Source organism: Muscardinus avellanarius, assembly GCF_963383645.1.
Source record: "Muscardinus avellanarius genome assembly, chromosome: 1".
Classification (NCBI taxonomy): domain Eukaryota; kingdom Metazoa; phylum Chordata; class Mammalia; order Rodentia; family Gliridae; genus Muscardinus; species Muscardinus avellanarius.
The window spans coordinates 233,330,136-233,345,344 of NC_137786.1; the positions used below are offsets into that span (position 1 = coordinate 233,330,136).

At 48.3% G+C, this 15,209-nt stretch overlaps 1 protein-coding gene across 2 annotated transcripts in view; it reads left to right on the forward strand.

The window, feature by feature from the left end:
• Window positions 1–3,546: 3,546 nt before the first annotated feature.
• The window catches only part of LOC308264715 (RNA-binding protein 14), a gene marked incomplete at both ends in the record, with an annotated part of 32,978 nt that continues 21,315 nt past the window's right edge, over window positions 3,547–15,209 (forward strand). Inside the window, 2 exons of one of the 2 annotated variants that reach the window (XM_080698162.1) lie at window positions 3,547–3,883; window positions 13,497–14,961. In XM_080698162.1, coding sequence (XP_080554288.1) covers window positions 3,547–3,883; window positions 13,497–14,961 — 1,802 coding nt within the window. Of the gene's footprint in view, window positions 3,895–13,496; window positions 14,962–15,209 lie in introns of both variants that reach the window. The other variant, XM_080698163.1, reaches the window with a different exon arrangement.

The window sequence follows — 15,209 nt, forward strand, 5'->3', positions numbered from 1 at the left end:
TATTTTTTATTCTTTTTTTTTTGTGTGTGTGTGTGTGTGGTACTGGGGTTCCTGGAAACCCTTCTACCTCTGGGCTACACTCCCAGACCTATTTTATATTTTTATTTGGAAACAGGGTCTCTTGAGCCAGAGAGGCTGGCTTCGAACCTGCATGATCCTCCTGTCTCCGCCTCCCAAGTGCGGGGATTACAAGCATGCGCCACTGCACCCGGCTTTATTCTTTATTTTTAAACATGGTCTCACTAGGTTGCAGAGGGCCTCACTAAATAGCTGAGGCTCTCTGTGAACCATGATCCTTCTGTCTCAGCCTCCCAAATGCTGGGATTACAACTGCACCGCCACACATTTTTTTTTTTTTTTTTTCTGCGGGTCTGGGGATGGAACCCAGAGGCATTCTACCTCTGAGCTACACCCCCTGCCCTATTTTTTATTCTTTATTTTGAAACAGGGTCTCACTGAGTTGCAAAGGGGCTCACTAAGTAGAAGAGGCTGCCTGCGAACCACGATCCTCCAGTCTCAGCCTCCCAAATGCTGGGATTACAAGTGTGCGCCACCACGCCCCACTCCCAGCTGCAAATTTTGTTTTTAAACCACAGAACACACCGGGCGTGGTGGCGCACACTTGTAATCCCCGTGCTTGGGAGGCAGAGACAGGAGGATCCTGCAGGTTCAAAGCCAGCCTCGCTGGCTTAAGAGACCCTGTTTCAAAAAAAAATATTAAAAAAAAATATGTCTGGGAGTGTAGCCCTGAGGTAGAAGGGTTTCCAGGAACCCCAGTACCACCAAAAAAAAAAACAAAAACAAAAAAACAAAATCACAGAGCAGAAGTAGATCTGCAGCTAAAGATCTTAGCCTCGTTGCAGGGCCCCCCAAAGCTCTGAAGCTCCAGGGAGCACAGTTTGGAAATCTTTGCAAATTTAGGCATTTTTAAACCCTGTGTGGTGGCATAGGTTTGTAATCTCAACATTTGGGAGGATTGCAGTTGGCAGTTTGCAGACAGCCTCTACTTAGTGAGGCCCTCTGCAATTTAGTGAGACCCTGTTTCAAAATAAAGAATAAAAAAAAATTTAGGCACTTTTGTGCTACCTCTCAATTTTTTGCCATATTCAAAAATCATCAGGCCAGGCATGGTGGCACACGTTTGTAATCCCAGCATTTGGGAGGTTGAGAAGGGAGGATTGCAGAGGATCACGTTTTGCAGACAGCCACAGCTACTTAGTGGGGCCCTTTGCAATTTATAGGCTGGGGTATAGCTCAGAGGTTGAATGCCCCTGGGTTCCATCCCAGACCCGCAAAAAAAAAAAAAAAAAAAAAGAAAAGAAAAAAAAATCTGTACTATACCAAATACTTTACTTTTACTTATTTATTTTTGCAGTACTGGGAATGGAACCTAGCGGCATTCTGCCTCTGAGCTACACCCCCAATCCTATTTTTTATTCTTTATTTTAAACAAGGTCTCACTAAGTTGCAGAGGGCCTCACAAGTAGCTGAGGCTTCCCTCGATCCTCCTGTCTCAGCCTCCCAAGTACTGGGATTACAAGTGTGAGCCACATGCCGGGCTTCCAAATACTTGCGTGTGTTATACATAGCTATTAAATAAAAAAAACCCATTAAGTGATTTATAAAACACATAACTATTATATAAAATCATCAAAAAGTCCCCTATTAATTGCATTTATCTCTAGTGGATTCTGTGCTGTTTCCTGAGTGATAAGTAAAATAAAAAATTAAATGCGAGTAAAATAAAAATAAGTGAGTACGGCGGAGTGTGAAAAACACGAGAGAGGTCCGGTACACGTGGCATGTAAAGTTTTAATGGCACGGCTCTCCCGGGGATCAGGGCGAGGCACCGTGGGGCCCGCGCGCCTGTCCGAAGCTAGAGGACGCGGGCTCTCCTTTTAAAGGCATGCATCTCGCGAGATGGGGGTTTACTCGCGGGAATGCCCAATTCTCGCGGGGGTTTCAGCCCCTCCCTTGCCCTGCAGAGGTCATGTGACACAAAGTCACATGAGTGCAGGACCCAACTTAACACTGAGTGGCCCTCACACCGAGCCTCATGATCCATTTTTGGGGGGGGATCCTGGGAATTGAACACAGAAGCATTTTACCTCTGAGCTATGCCCTTGGCTCCCAAGTATTGGAATTACAGGCATGTGCCACTATGCCAGCTCTCATGTTCCTTTTTTTTTTTTTTTTTGGTACTGGGGATGGAACCCAGGAGCATTCTACCTCTACGCTATACTGCAGCCCTATTTTTTTATTCTTTACTTATTATTATTATTATTATTATTATTATTATTATTATTATTTGCAGGTCTGGGGATGGAACCCAGTGGCATTCGACTTCCGAGCTACACCACCCCACCCTATTTTTTTATTCTTTATTTTGAAACCGGGTCTCACTGAGTTGCAGAGGGCCTCACTAAGTAGCTGAGGCTGTCTGCGAACCGTGATCCTCCAGTCTCAGCTTCCAGAATGCTGGGATTACAAGCATCCGCCACCACACCCGGCTAACATTTTTAAGGCTCAAATTTTGCCTCCTCAGGGATCACTGTTTTGTTATTTATTTATTTATTTATTTATTTATTTATTTATTTATTTATTTATTGTACTGGGGGTGGAACCCGAGGCATTTCTACTTTCGAGCTATACTCCCAGACCTATTTTATATTTTATTTGGAAACAGGGTCTCACTAAGTAGCTGAGGCTGGCTTCGAACCTGTGCGATCCTCCGGTCTCAGCCTCCCAAGCGCCACCACGCCCGGCCTGTTTTGTTATTTAACAATAAAAAAAAAAAATGGAAAAGGGCATACAAGAGAGGTCTCCTTATTTCTAGACTGGAAATTCCATCACGGCAGACATGGGATTTTACTTTCCAGCCTGCAGTCTACTAGGACCTCAGCAGCCCCCAGGGACGCGTTTGCGAGGTCTGAGTTAATTGGCACGGAGGCCCCTCGGGGCAGACGCCTCGCAGGTCCCTTGGGGCGCCCAGCACAGGCCCTAGAGACTGGGGCGTCCGTCCAGGTTTCTGCCGCCGGGCCGGCCTACCCGTGGACACTCCGACTGCCACCTCCAGGCGTGGGTTCGGCCTGGAGGGTTTAAGCAGCCCAAGCGGGAGGGGCCCGGGCCCGACCGAAGAACTTTTCTAGGGGGCCCACAGGTCGGGGCCAGACTGCGGCCCGAGGCCGCCGCACTGACTAGGCCGCGGCCGCCCGCGCAGCCTCGGCGCGCCCCTCCTCTCCCCACCTCCCCTCCCCCCGGCCGCGGCGGTTGGTGGCGCGCCGTCGTCCTTCTCCCGCCCCATCCGCTAACGGGCGGGCTCCAGGCTCACTGGGATTGGTGGCGCCTAACTGCGTCTTCTCTCGGCCTCCCCGATTGGCTGTGGCGCGCGCGGGGTGCGCGTCCCGATTGGCTAGGTCAGGGCGCCTGCGCGGCGGGGTTCTCGGTCGCCAGCCATTCCTGGGGAGGACTGCCGGTCGGTCAGACGTTTTGCCTGTCGCTGGAGGTGCGGTCCCGGCTCTCCGGGAAGGCGACTGCGGCGGCAAAATGAAGATATTCGTGGGCAATGTCGACGGAGCGGATACGACGCCCGAGGAGCTGGCAGCCCTCTTCGCGCCCTACGGCACGGTCATGAGCTGCGCCGTCATGAAACAGTTCGCCTTCGTGCACATGCGCGAGAACGCAGGCGCGCTGCGCGCCATCGAGGCCCTGCACGGCCACGAGCTGCGCCCGGGGCGCGCGCTCGTGGTGGAGATGTCGCGCCCACGGCCGCTGAACACTTGGAAGATTTTCGTGGGCAATGTGTCCGCTGCATGCACGAGCCAGGAGTTGCGCAGCCTCTTCGAGCGCCGGGGACGCGTCATCGAGTGTGACGTGGTAAAAGGTAACATGGAGGCGCGCTCGGGGCGGGGGCGCGCTCGGGGCACTCGGGGGCCTGCTAGCCACGCCCCTTACCCGGGGGTCGGTCTCGGCGCGGTGGGGAAGGGTGGGGAAGTGCGCGGGAGCGAGGCCACGGGCGTGCGGGGCGCTTTGGGCAGAGCCACTCTCCTCCCCCGCGCCCCAGGCACTGTTCTCCAAGTCGGGGGAAGAGGCTCTGGGTGGGTGCGGCGGCCGCGGCCTCTCCGAGCCGAGCCACGGGTCCGGGGACGCGCCACAGACCGTCGAGTGTACCGGGGGCGCGCCTTCCCCGGGTCTCCTGGGCCTGGCACCGAGCGGAAATTGGGAAGTGACGGGCACAAGCCGGATCATGGAACGGGGAGGATTTCGGCACTCCCCCACTTTCTCTGCAGACGTCGGTCAGAGCGAGGGAAGAGGGAAAAGGTGGGGGCTGGCGCCCCATGGCCGCCCTCGTGTTCCCTCTCGATGAATACTCCCAAGCGGAAGGTAACGGGGCCCTTGGACGTTTCTCGGGCTGGGATCTTTTAGTTTTGCCTGGCATGGGTTCACTCATGGGTGTAAGTTCCTCGTGAGCACCAGAGGGGCCCCTTTCTAACCACTTTGGCCTTTTCATTATTTGGTGGGTTAGACATGGCAGCTCTGTGCTTTCTAACTCCCTCAAACATGTCCTCCCCAAACTGGGCTCGATTTTACATCTATCAACCGAAAATCCCGACCTTTTGCCTGTGGAAGGGAGGTTCGTTTTATGAAGGCTCCCTGTGCTTAGCCTTTACTTGCCAAGATGGTGGTCCAGTACAGTGTTACACTTTTACAAGCTTGTTGACTTTGCAAGGGGGCGCATTTTGGCTGAGGGGGACATGGAGGAGGGATGTGTAAGAGGTCCTCGTTAGACATTGGCTGAACATCTTTTACTCAGTTGTTGAGTAGCCTAATTCTCAGGGCAGATCCTTAGCTTACCTTTTCTTTGAGAAAAAAAAAATGTGTCACCAAAATTTAGGCTTGGCTTTCTTTTCGGACCCAGGTGACTTTCAGAGTTTGGGTTCATATTCCCCAAGTTCTTAATCTTTTATGTTGGTAAGATTTGGTGAGACAGCTCTTGTGTACGTGGCCAGTATCAGTTCCATTTCGGACCAGATTCGAGTTAACTTTGCCATGCTATCTTTAAGGATGCCACCTGGAGTATCCGATGTTCTCCTATGGTGTTGGATTCTTGCTTGCTCATAACCTGCCTGAGAAGTTTTGAGAACAGGAAATGAATGTGGGTGCAGGTGCTTGTTCATTCTCACCAAAGATACTTCATTTGTTCTACTGGAAAGACATATCTTTTTTGCCATTCCTTGTCATTTCTATAAGTGGGGAAATATGCAGGGTCAATTCCCTTACGAGGAACAAGTCCTTGTTCTGCATTAATACTGCATTTTATTTTCCTTAACTTAGGTTGTGCAAGTTCATGACTATCCAGAATTGGGCTTTCCTGCTGGGTGTTGTGAGGCATGCTTTATGGTGCATGGCTTTTGCTTTTGTTTAGAGTAAAAGAGTGGGGCGGGTCTTTGATTGGTTTTTTGGCCAGCAAATGGATGGTGTATATGAATCTTTATGAAGAGTTTTGCGTTTAATATGTCAAGTTTCTTTTGTGGTTGGTAGGCAGGGTGGCTAGTAGATTGGGAATCTAGAATCCAGTTACCTTGGGACAGTCGAATTTATGGTCAAGAAGCTTGCTCTCAAGTGATAGAGAAAGCCAAAATTTTACCTGATTTGCTTGGGACCAGTACCATGTGACACTGGGGGTGAAATGTGTGATACTTTCACATGAGTTTCTGGCTGATTCCTTGTAAGAAGAAAAGTTTTATGCATTTTTGTCCTTTGGTAAACATTCACTAACAGAAATATGTTGACTTCCTCAGGGAGGTGTGCTTAACTGTTTGTATTTAGGCTGATATCTAACAACTCCTGATATACTTTGATTTAAGGATTATGGGGAAGATTGAGCATCATAGCCTTCACTGATGCCGTTCTATTTCTTCGGGTGAGGTTTTAAAGTTGGGAATGTAGAAGAGACTAGGTCTGGCTCTATAAATAGTTTTTTGTCATTTCTTAGGCTGCTAAGGTTTTTGTTATGTTTTGTAGTTGTTTGTATATAGTGCTGGGGAAGAACCCAGGCCCTAGCACATGCTGGGTATGGGCCCTACACTGAACTACACACCCCAACCCTGTCAAGTCTTTGAAAACACAGAAACTTGCTATTGTACAGGACAACCGGCTCTGTTTTATTTCACAGTTAAAAAAAAAAAATAGTTACTTGGTTATTCCAGTTATTTGCTGAGATATGATTTGCAGAGCAAAAATCTTCATAGCAACAGTGGTAACTCTCCAGCTATTTCCTATTGGGTGTTCAAAGATGAATAGCTTCAGAACCATTTACAGACTTCTGTAGAAAGTCAGAAGGAAAATCTCTCTTTTATCTTCATTTTTCTTATATAGAGCCTTAACTGGTTTCCAGTTAAAGATTTTTAGTCTTATCAGAGTGGGGAAACTCATTTTTCTGAATTCACAGCTTTTATCCTGGAAAGATTTTGATGCTTACCAGACCACTAGAGGGGTCTCTGCATAGAAAATTCTTAATGTAGTGATTTTTCTTCAGTGGTTTCCTTGAACTAGCTCTACAGGCAGGGGTCTCTAGAGTTATTCAGATCTCTGTTTTGGTGTTGTCCTAGGAATAGTTGGGTTTCCGGGCATCTTGACTAGGTCAGAGTATGGCTTTTACTGTAATGGGGCATAAGTTAATCTTGCTGCATTTGAGTCAGTCAGACAGCATAGTCATTTTTTTCAGTATTGGAATTAGAAACATCCTGATATTATTTGGTTATAGTTGTATCAGTTCTTCTACTATCAGTTACATAGCTCATATGGGCTGTCAGTTGAACTGTATATATGAAATCTCAGGTGTTTCTTTCCTTTCTCTTTCCATTTCTTTTTGAAGCGCTGGGGACCAAAGCCAGGACTTTGCACATTCCATTTATTTATTTATTTATTTATTTGGTACTGGGAATGGAACCAAGGGGCTTTCTACCTCTGTGCTACACTCTTGGACCGTTTCATATTTTATTTGGAAACAGGATCTCGCTAAGTTGTTGAGCGCGTACTGAGTAGCTGAGGCTGGCTTTGAACCTGAGCAGTCCTCCTGTCACAGCCTCCTAAGTACTGGGATTACAAGCTTGAGGCACTATGCCCAGCTTGGCTTTGCACATTCTAAGCAGGAGCTGTACCACTAAGCTACATTGCCAGTCCTGATCTGTTTCTAAATTTTCCCTTTTTTCTTTTCTTTGAAAGAGGGTCTCACTAAGTGACTGCATGTTGGCCTTGAACCTGTGACCCTTCTGTCCCAGCCTCCCAAGCACTGCATATTTTACCTCTTGATCATTTGTTTTTGTACTCAGGATTTAACCCAGGAGCATTTTACCTCCAAGCTAAACCTTTAGCTCATTTATTTTTTGAGGGGGGTCTAGGGATGGAACCCGGGGCATTCGATCTCCAAGCTACACCCCCTACCCTATTTTTTTATTTTTTATTTTGAAACAGGGTCTCACTAAGTTCTAGAGAGGGCAAGTAGCTGAGGCTTTCCACTAACCGTGATCCTCTGGTCTCAGCCACTACGCCCGGCTCTATTTGTGATTTGAAATGTGGTCTCACTAGGTTGCTAAGAGTCTCACTATGTTGTTGAGGTTGTTCTTGAACCTGTGGACCTCCTGTCAGCCTCACAAGTAATGGGATTACTGGCATGTTCCACCATGCCCATCTGCCTCTTGATTTTTTTTTTTTTTTTTTTTTTTTGCGGGTCTGGAGATGGAACCCAGGGGCATTCAACCTCCGAGTTACACCCCCTGCCCTATTTTTTTTTTTTTTTTATTCTTTATTTTTGAAACCGAGTCTCACTGAGTTGCAGAGGGCCTCACTAAGTAGTTGAGGCTGTCCACACTGCCATCTCAGCCTCCAGAATGCTGGGATTACACGTGTACGCCACCATGCCCGCCTATTTTATTTTATTTTATTTTATTTTATTTTATTTTATTTCTTTCGGTGCTGGGGATGGAACCCAGGGGCATTCTGCCTCTGAGCTATACCCCCAGCCCTATTTTTTATTCTTTAATTTGAAACGGGCTCACTGAATTGCAAAGGTCCTCACTAAGTAGCCGAGGCTGTCCTGGAACCTTGATCCTCCTGTCTCACACCACGCCCAGCCCTTAATCTCTTAATAAAACCTACATAAGTAGGGAGTAGACAGCAGGATGTCCAGTTGCTCTTATAAACCCGTGAGGTTTTGTTGGATGTTTTTCCTAGTTCATTCTGGTTTTAGGAATTTGTGGTTAAAATAATCTGGAATGAAGCTGGGCATGGTGGTGCATGCTTGTAATCCCAGTACCTGGGAGGCTGGCACAGGAAGATCGCAGGTTCAAGACCAGCCTCAGTGTAGAGAGAGAAACTCAGCAACCTTAAGACCTTATTTCTCTCTCTCTATCTCTATCTCTTTCTTCCTTTTTTTTTGTGGTACTGGGGATTGAATTCGGGGGGCAGTCTACCCTCAAGCTAAATCCCTTGCTTTATTTTTCATTATTTTGAAACAGGGAGGGCATCACGTAAGTAGCTGAGGCTGGCCACCAACCTGAAATCCTCCTGTCTCAGGCTTCAAGTACTAGATTGCAAGTGTGCACCACCATGCCTAGCTTAGACCTTGTTTCAAAACAAAAAAGAATAAAGGGTTAGGGGTGTAGCTTGTAGGTAGAATGCCCTGGATTTAGTTCCAGTGCCTCTCCAAATAAAATCCAAAATGTAGTATAGTACTCCCTCCTAGTATCTGGAAGTTGTCTGTTCCCCTCTTCGTTCACTTACCTACAAGCTCCAAATGTTTTTACTGCTCCTTCCTTCCTTTCCTTTCTTTCCTTTCTCTCTCTCTCTTCTCTCTCTCTTTCTTTTTGCGGTACTGGGGATGGAACCCGGGGGCATTCTACCTCCGAGCTACATGTCCAGCCCTATTTTTTATTACTTATTTTGAAACAGGGTCTTAATGAGTTGCAAAGGTTCTCACAAAGTAGTTGAGGCTGGCTGCGAACAGCCATCTTCCTGTCTCGGCTTTCCAAATGCTGGGATTACAAGCATACGCCACCACATCCCCACCTCCTCTTTGCTTTATTTTTTGAGGTACTGGGGATGGTACCTATGGGCATTCTACCTCCAAGCTACACCTCCAGCCCAATTTTTTATTCTTTATTTTGGAACAGGATCTCACTGAGTAGCAAGGGGCCTCACTAAGTAGCTGAGGCTATCCGCGAACCACAATCCTGTCTCAGCCTCTTGAATGCTGGGATTACAAGCGCATGCCACCACCACGCCTGACCTTCTTTATTTTGAAACAAGGTCTCACTGAGTTGCAAAGGACCTTACCAAGCAGCTGACTCTGCAAACCAAGACCATCCCGTCTTAGCCTCCCGAATGTCGTGTCGGGATTACCAGCGTGCACCACGACGCCCGGCTTCCTCTTTATTTTCAATGGGCTTTTTTGCTTGCCACTTCATTGTGCAGGTGGCCTTACCATTCCTGGGGTCAGTCATCTCAGCCTCTGCTTTTAAAGAAAACTTAGGCTGCCAGCTGCTATTTTTGACTAAATAACCAAAGTGGAGATGAGAGAGCAGAGATAATACTAGTTCTCTATAGATAGGTGAGAAGAAACACTTAGCTTTTCATAATCAGTAAATAAGGTATCAGGCTCAGAGTTGTTGAGGATAAAGAGTTGTGACAATTCATTTTGTTGTTTTATTAGCTCTGTTTGTATGTACATATGATAATTGTGTTTATTATTAGAGATTATATATAATACTTTTTTTTGCTGGTCTGGGGATGGAACACAGGGGCATTCCACCTCCGAGCTACACTCCCTGCCCTATTTTTTATTCTCTATTTTGAAACAAGGTCTCGCTAAGTAGCTGAGGCTGTCCACAAACCGTGATCCTCCTGTCTCAGCCTCCCAAAGGCTGGGATTACAAGCGTGCGCCACCACTCCTGGCTGAAAGATAATACTTTCTAGAGGAATAGGCCTGTGGTTATTCTTAGGTTTGAAGAATCATAATTCTTTATTCTGTAGCTATTTATACCTTACAAGATACTTTTGTCTTCTCATTTGAACCTAACTTTGATTTGTAAGATGGGGAGGTAGTAAATTCTAGACCTAACAAGCTAGTGATTGTTGAGATTTAGAACTGAGGCCTTTTTAAATTCCTATCCCAGGTGTTTTCATGTTATACCATCCTTTGGACTTCTTCCTATTTATTATTATCATGAGGTAGTTGGCATTGTCTTCAAATCCAGGGAAATTACTTCTATAGGAACAGCTAGAGCATCCAGGATGAAAATTTCTTAAAATTAGGACATTTTCTTTGGTTGCTATTTTCAAGTACTGGGAGTATAGGCACACACTACTACACTGGGCTTGATTCTTCCTCCCTCCTCCTCCTCCTCCTCCTCCTCCTCATTTTTTGCTGTATTGGGGCTGGAACCCAGGGGAATTTTACCTCTGAGCTCCATCCCCAGCTCTGTTTTTTATTTTGAAACAGTCTCATTAAGTTGCAGAGAGCCTCACTAAGTATCTGAGGCTGTCTGCAAACTGTAATCCTCCTGTCTCTGCTTCCCAGGTAGTGGGATTACAGCTTTTTTTTTTTTTTTGGTACTGGGGATGGAACCCAGGGGCATTCTACCCCTGAGCTACACCTCCAGCCCTATTTTTTATTCTTTATTTTGAGACAGGGTCTCACTGAGTTGCAAAGGGCCTCAATAAGTAGCTGAGGCTGTCTGTGAACTGTGATCCTCCTGCCTCAGCCTCCCAAATGCAGCACACCAGCTTTTAATTCCTTTTTTTTTTTTTTTTTTTGTGGTGCTGGGGATGGAACTCGGGCATTGTACCTTTGAGCTACATCCCCAGCCCTATATTTTATTCTTTTTTTTTTTTTTTTTTTTTTTGGTGGTACTGGGGTTCCTGGAAACCCTTCTACCTCTGGGCTACACTCCCAGACCTATTTTTATATTTTTTATTTGGAAACAGGTGGTTTTTTTTTTTTTTTTTTTTTTTTTGGTGGTACTGGGGTTCCTGGAAGCCCTTCTACCTCTGGGCTACACTCCCAGACCTATTTTTACATTTTTATTTGGAAACAGGGTCTCCTAAGCCAGCGCGCGTGGCTGGCTTCGAACCTGCGCGATCCTCCTGTCTCTGCCTCCCAAGTGTGGGGGATTACAAGCGTGCGCCACCACAGGATATCTTAAAGGCAGCATGGCTGGCTTCGAACCTGCGCAATCCTCTTGTCTCTGCCTCCCAAGCGCGGGGATTACAAGCCTGCACCACCATGCCCAACTTTTATTCTTTATTTTGAAACAGAGTCTCACTGAGTTGCAAAGGGCCTCACTAAGTAGCTGAGGCTATTCATGAACTGCGATCCTCTCTCAGCCTTCCAAATGCTAAGATTACAGCTGTGTGCCACCACACCTGGCTTTTGATTTCTACTTTTATTATTTTTTTTTGCCATATGGGGGATGGAATGCAGGGGCATTCTACCTTTGAACTACACCCCATCCCTATTTTTTAGTCTTTTTATTTATTTATTTATTTATTTTTATTTTTTTGGTGGTACTGGGGTTCCTGGAAGCCCTTCTACCTCCGGGCTACACTCCCAGACCTATTTTATATATTTTTTATTTGTAAACAGGGTCTCTTAAGACAGTGAGGCTGGCTCCGAACCAGCCTGATCCTCCTATCTCCACCTCCCAAGCACGCCTCCCAAGCACGGGGAGTACAAGCCTGCGCCACCACGCCCGGCTAGTCTTTTTATTTTTGAAGCAGGTCTCACTGAGTTGTGAAGAGCCTCACTAAGTAGTTGAGGCTGTTTGCAAACCACAAACTCATGTCTTAGCCTCCTGTATACCCGGCTTTGATTCCTTCTTAAAGTAGCCACAGGCCCAAAGTACAGGGCTTTATTTCTCAGCGACAGGATTCTGTTGTTGCTCTGCAGATAACTACTCGCACCCTTGTGCTTTGTGAACATTGACGTGAACAAGAATTACTTGACATTCTTCCCTCTCCTGAAGGTTTCTTTTGTGTGTGTGTGTGTGTGTGTGTGTGCGTGTGTGCGTGTGTGTGTGTTGCTGGGGATAGAACCCAGGGGCTTTCTAACTCTGGGCTACACTCCCCAGACCTATTTTATTTATTTATTTATTTATTTATTTATTTATTTATTATTTGTGGTACTGGGGATGGAACCTAGGGGCATTCTGCCTCTGAGCTATACCCCCCCAGCTCTATATTTTATTCTTATTTTGAAACAGGGTCTCACTAAGTTGCTGAGAGCCTCACTAAGTAGCTGATGCTGGCATTGAACCTGAACAATACTCCTGTCTCAGCCTCCCAAGCGCGGGGATTACAAGCGTGCGCCATCACGTCCAGCTCCTGAAGTTCTTATGTGGTAGATTAGTAGAGTTTTGAGATCAACATTCTGTCATAGATCCTCTTCCCAAAACAGCTCATTCAAGTGTCCAGTGAGAACCTCAGAGGTAACTTGCTAGTTTGCAATAATTTTAGCTTTTTGCTGATAAACCAGATCTTTGTTGTAAAAAGTCTGCTCTATGAACAGAAGCCCAAAGGGTCGGGTACACCTCTGTCTCTTAAAGAGGAAATGGTAGAGGATGTAACATGGCTCGTGGGAGGGGGCTTTATTTCCATCTCCATAATCATTGGCATACATAGTCTAGCTCTCCCCCTTCTAAGGTTGTATTTTTAGTCACGCCACGCAATCTGGCTTTACACATTGACTTGGTCAGGGATAGATTGTGTAGCAAAGGGGCATAGGGTATTGAAGAGCTGAGACTGGTGCTGGCATTAATGAACTTTGATTTGAGGCCAGCCACATAAAAACTTTGAGCATGTTTGTCCACTTATAAAATGGAGATGAGACTGTCCTGCCACCTCACAGGATTGTTGTGAGGCCTAAGTGAGGTCCTGTGCATAAGAGTGCTTTGAAAACTGGGAAGTAATATGAAAAGGGGGAAATCTTATTGGAAGAATTTTGTGAGCTGCTTGTTCTTTGCAGTCTAACTCTCTTGCCTTAATTCAGCCTAGGCTGAGAGGTGATTCTTGTCAAAATGTCAGTGGTCATTCTAGTGTTGGAGGGCTAGACCTCAGAGGTGGGGAGTGAGTACTGTTTGGTGAGCTTTGTTTGAGAACACTGAATGATTGAGGTTCAGGAATGCTTCGTGTGTTGGTGTGAAGATTTTATCCTGTGCTGCAGCTCATCTTTGCTCTTCCTTCTCTGACCAGGGAGCTGGGTGAGATGGCAGGGTGAAAGGGAAGCTTAGGGAGAAGGGCCTCTGTGAAGGTGACTTCTTGGGACAATCAGCTTTGTTTTATGGGAGCCACGTTTTAGGGCACACTCCTGGAGAGAAGGAGGGTTTGGAGCCCTGGAGGTAGCTGACAACAGCTGGGTGCTGTTGTGTCCAATTTGGGACCCATCAGGTAGCATGCCCTGCCCCCCTAATCGCTAACCCTCTGTCTGCTGCTTTATCAGACTACGCGTTTGTTCACATGGAGAAGGAAGCAGATGCCAAAGCCGCCATCGCGCAGCTCAACGGCAAAGAAGTGAAGGGCAAGCGCATCAACGTGGAACTCTCAACCAAGGGTCAGAAGAAGGGGCCTGGCCTGGCTATCCAGTCTGGGGACAAGACCAAGAAACCAGGGGCTGGGGATACGGCATTCCCTGGAACTGGTGGCTTTTCTGCCACCTTCGACTACCAACAGGCTTTTGGCAACAGCACTGGTGGTTTTGATGGGCAAGCCCGTCAGCCCACACCGCCCTTCTTTGGTCGCGACCGCAGCCCCCTGCGCCGTTCACCTCCTCGAGCCTCTTATGTGGCACCTCTGACCGCCCAGCCAGCCACCTATCGGGCCCAGCCCTCAGTGTCACTGGGTGCTGCCTACAGGGCCCAGCCTTCGGCCTCTTTGGGTGTCGGCTATCGGACTCAGCCCATGACAGCCCAGGCAGCCTCTTACCGCGCTCAGCCCTCGGTTTCCCTTGGGGCCCCCTACAGGGGCCAGCTGGCTAGCCCTAGCTCCCAGTCTGCCGCAGCTTCCTCGCTCGGCCCGTATGGTGGAGCCCAGCCCTCGGCCTCGGCCCTCTCCTCCTATGGCGGTCAGGCAGCTGCAGCTTCTTCGCTCAACTCCTATGGGGCTCAGGGCTCCTCCCTTGCCTCCTATGGTAACCAGCCATCCTCTTATGGCGCCCAGGCTGCCTCTTCCTATGGGGTTCGTGCAGCTGCTTCCTCCTACAACACTCAGGGAGCAGCTTCCTCCCTAGGCTCCTACGGGGCTCAGGCAGCCTCCTATGGGGCCCAGTCTGCAGCCTCCTCACTAGCTTATGGAGCCCAGGCAGCTTCTTACAATGCCCAGCCCTCGGCTTCTTACAATGCCCAGTCTGCCCCGTACGCTGCACAACAGGCTGCTTCCTACTCTTCCCAGCCTGCTGCTTATGTGGCACAGCCAGCCACAGCTGCTGCCTATGCCAGCCAGCCAGCCGCCTATGCTGCACAAGCCACTACTCCAATGGCTGGCTCCTATGGGGCCCAGCCAGTTGTCCAGACCCAGTTGAATAGTTACGGGGCCCAAGCATCGATGGGCCTATCGGGCTCTTATGGGGCTCAGTCGGCTGCTGCGGCCACTGGCTCCTATGGGGCCGCAGCTGCCTATGGGGCTCAGCCTTCTGCCACCCTGGCAGCTCCTTACCGCACTCAGTCATCAGCCTCATTGGCTGCTTCCTATGCTGCCCAGCAGCATCCTCAGGCTGCCGCCTCCTACCGTGGCCAGCCGGGCAATGCCTACGATGGGGCAGGTCAGCCGTCTGCAGCCTACCTGTCCATGTCCCAGGGGGCCGTTGCCAACGCCAACAGCACCCCGCCGCCTTATGAGCGTACCCGCCTCTCCCCACCCCGGGCCAGCTACGACGATCCCTACAAAAAGGCTGTCGCCATGTCGAAAAGGTACTGTATGCCCCCCTGCCTCTGCCCCCAGCTGGGGCTTAGGGCAAGGGGCTGAGGTTGGCATGGGAGGGAAACTGGAGCCATTGGCCCCCTCCCTCGGTCTTCTTTATTCCCATGGGATGTGCAGAGGCCAAGGGGGTTGGTGTCTGTGAACTTTTCTGGTCACCAGGGTTCAGGTGGAGTTAGGCCGGGAAAAGTGTCACCAGTCTAGGTTAGCCAGGTGCCATTGGAGCCACTGCCTGCAGGAT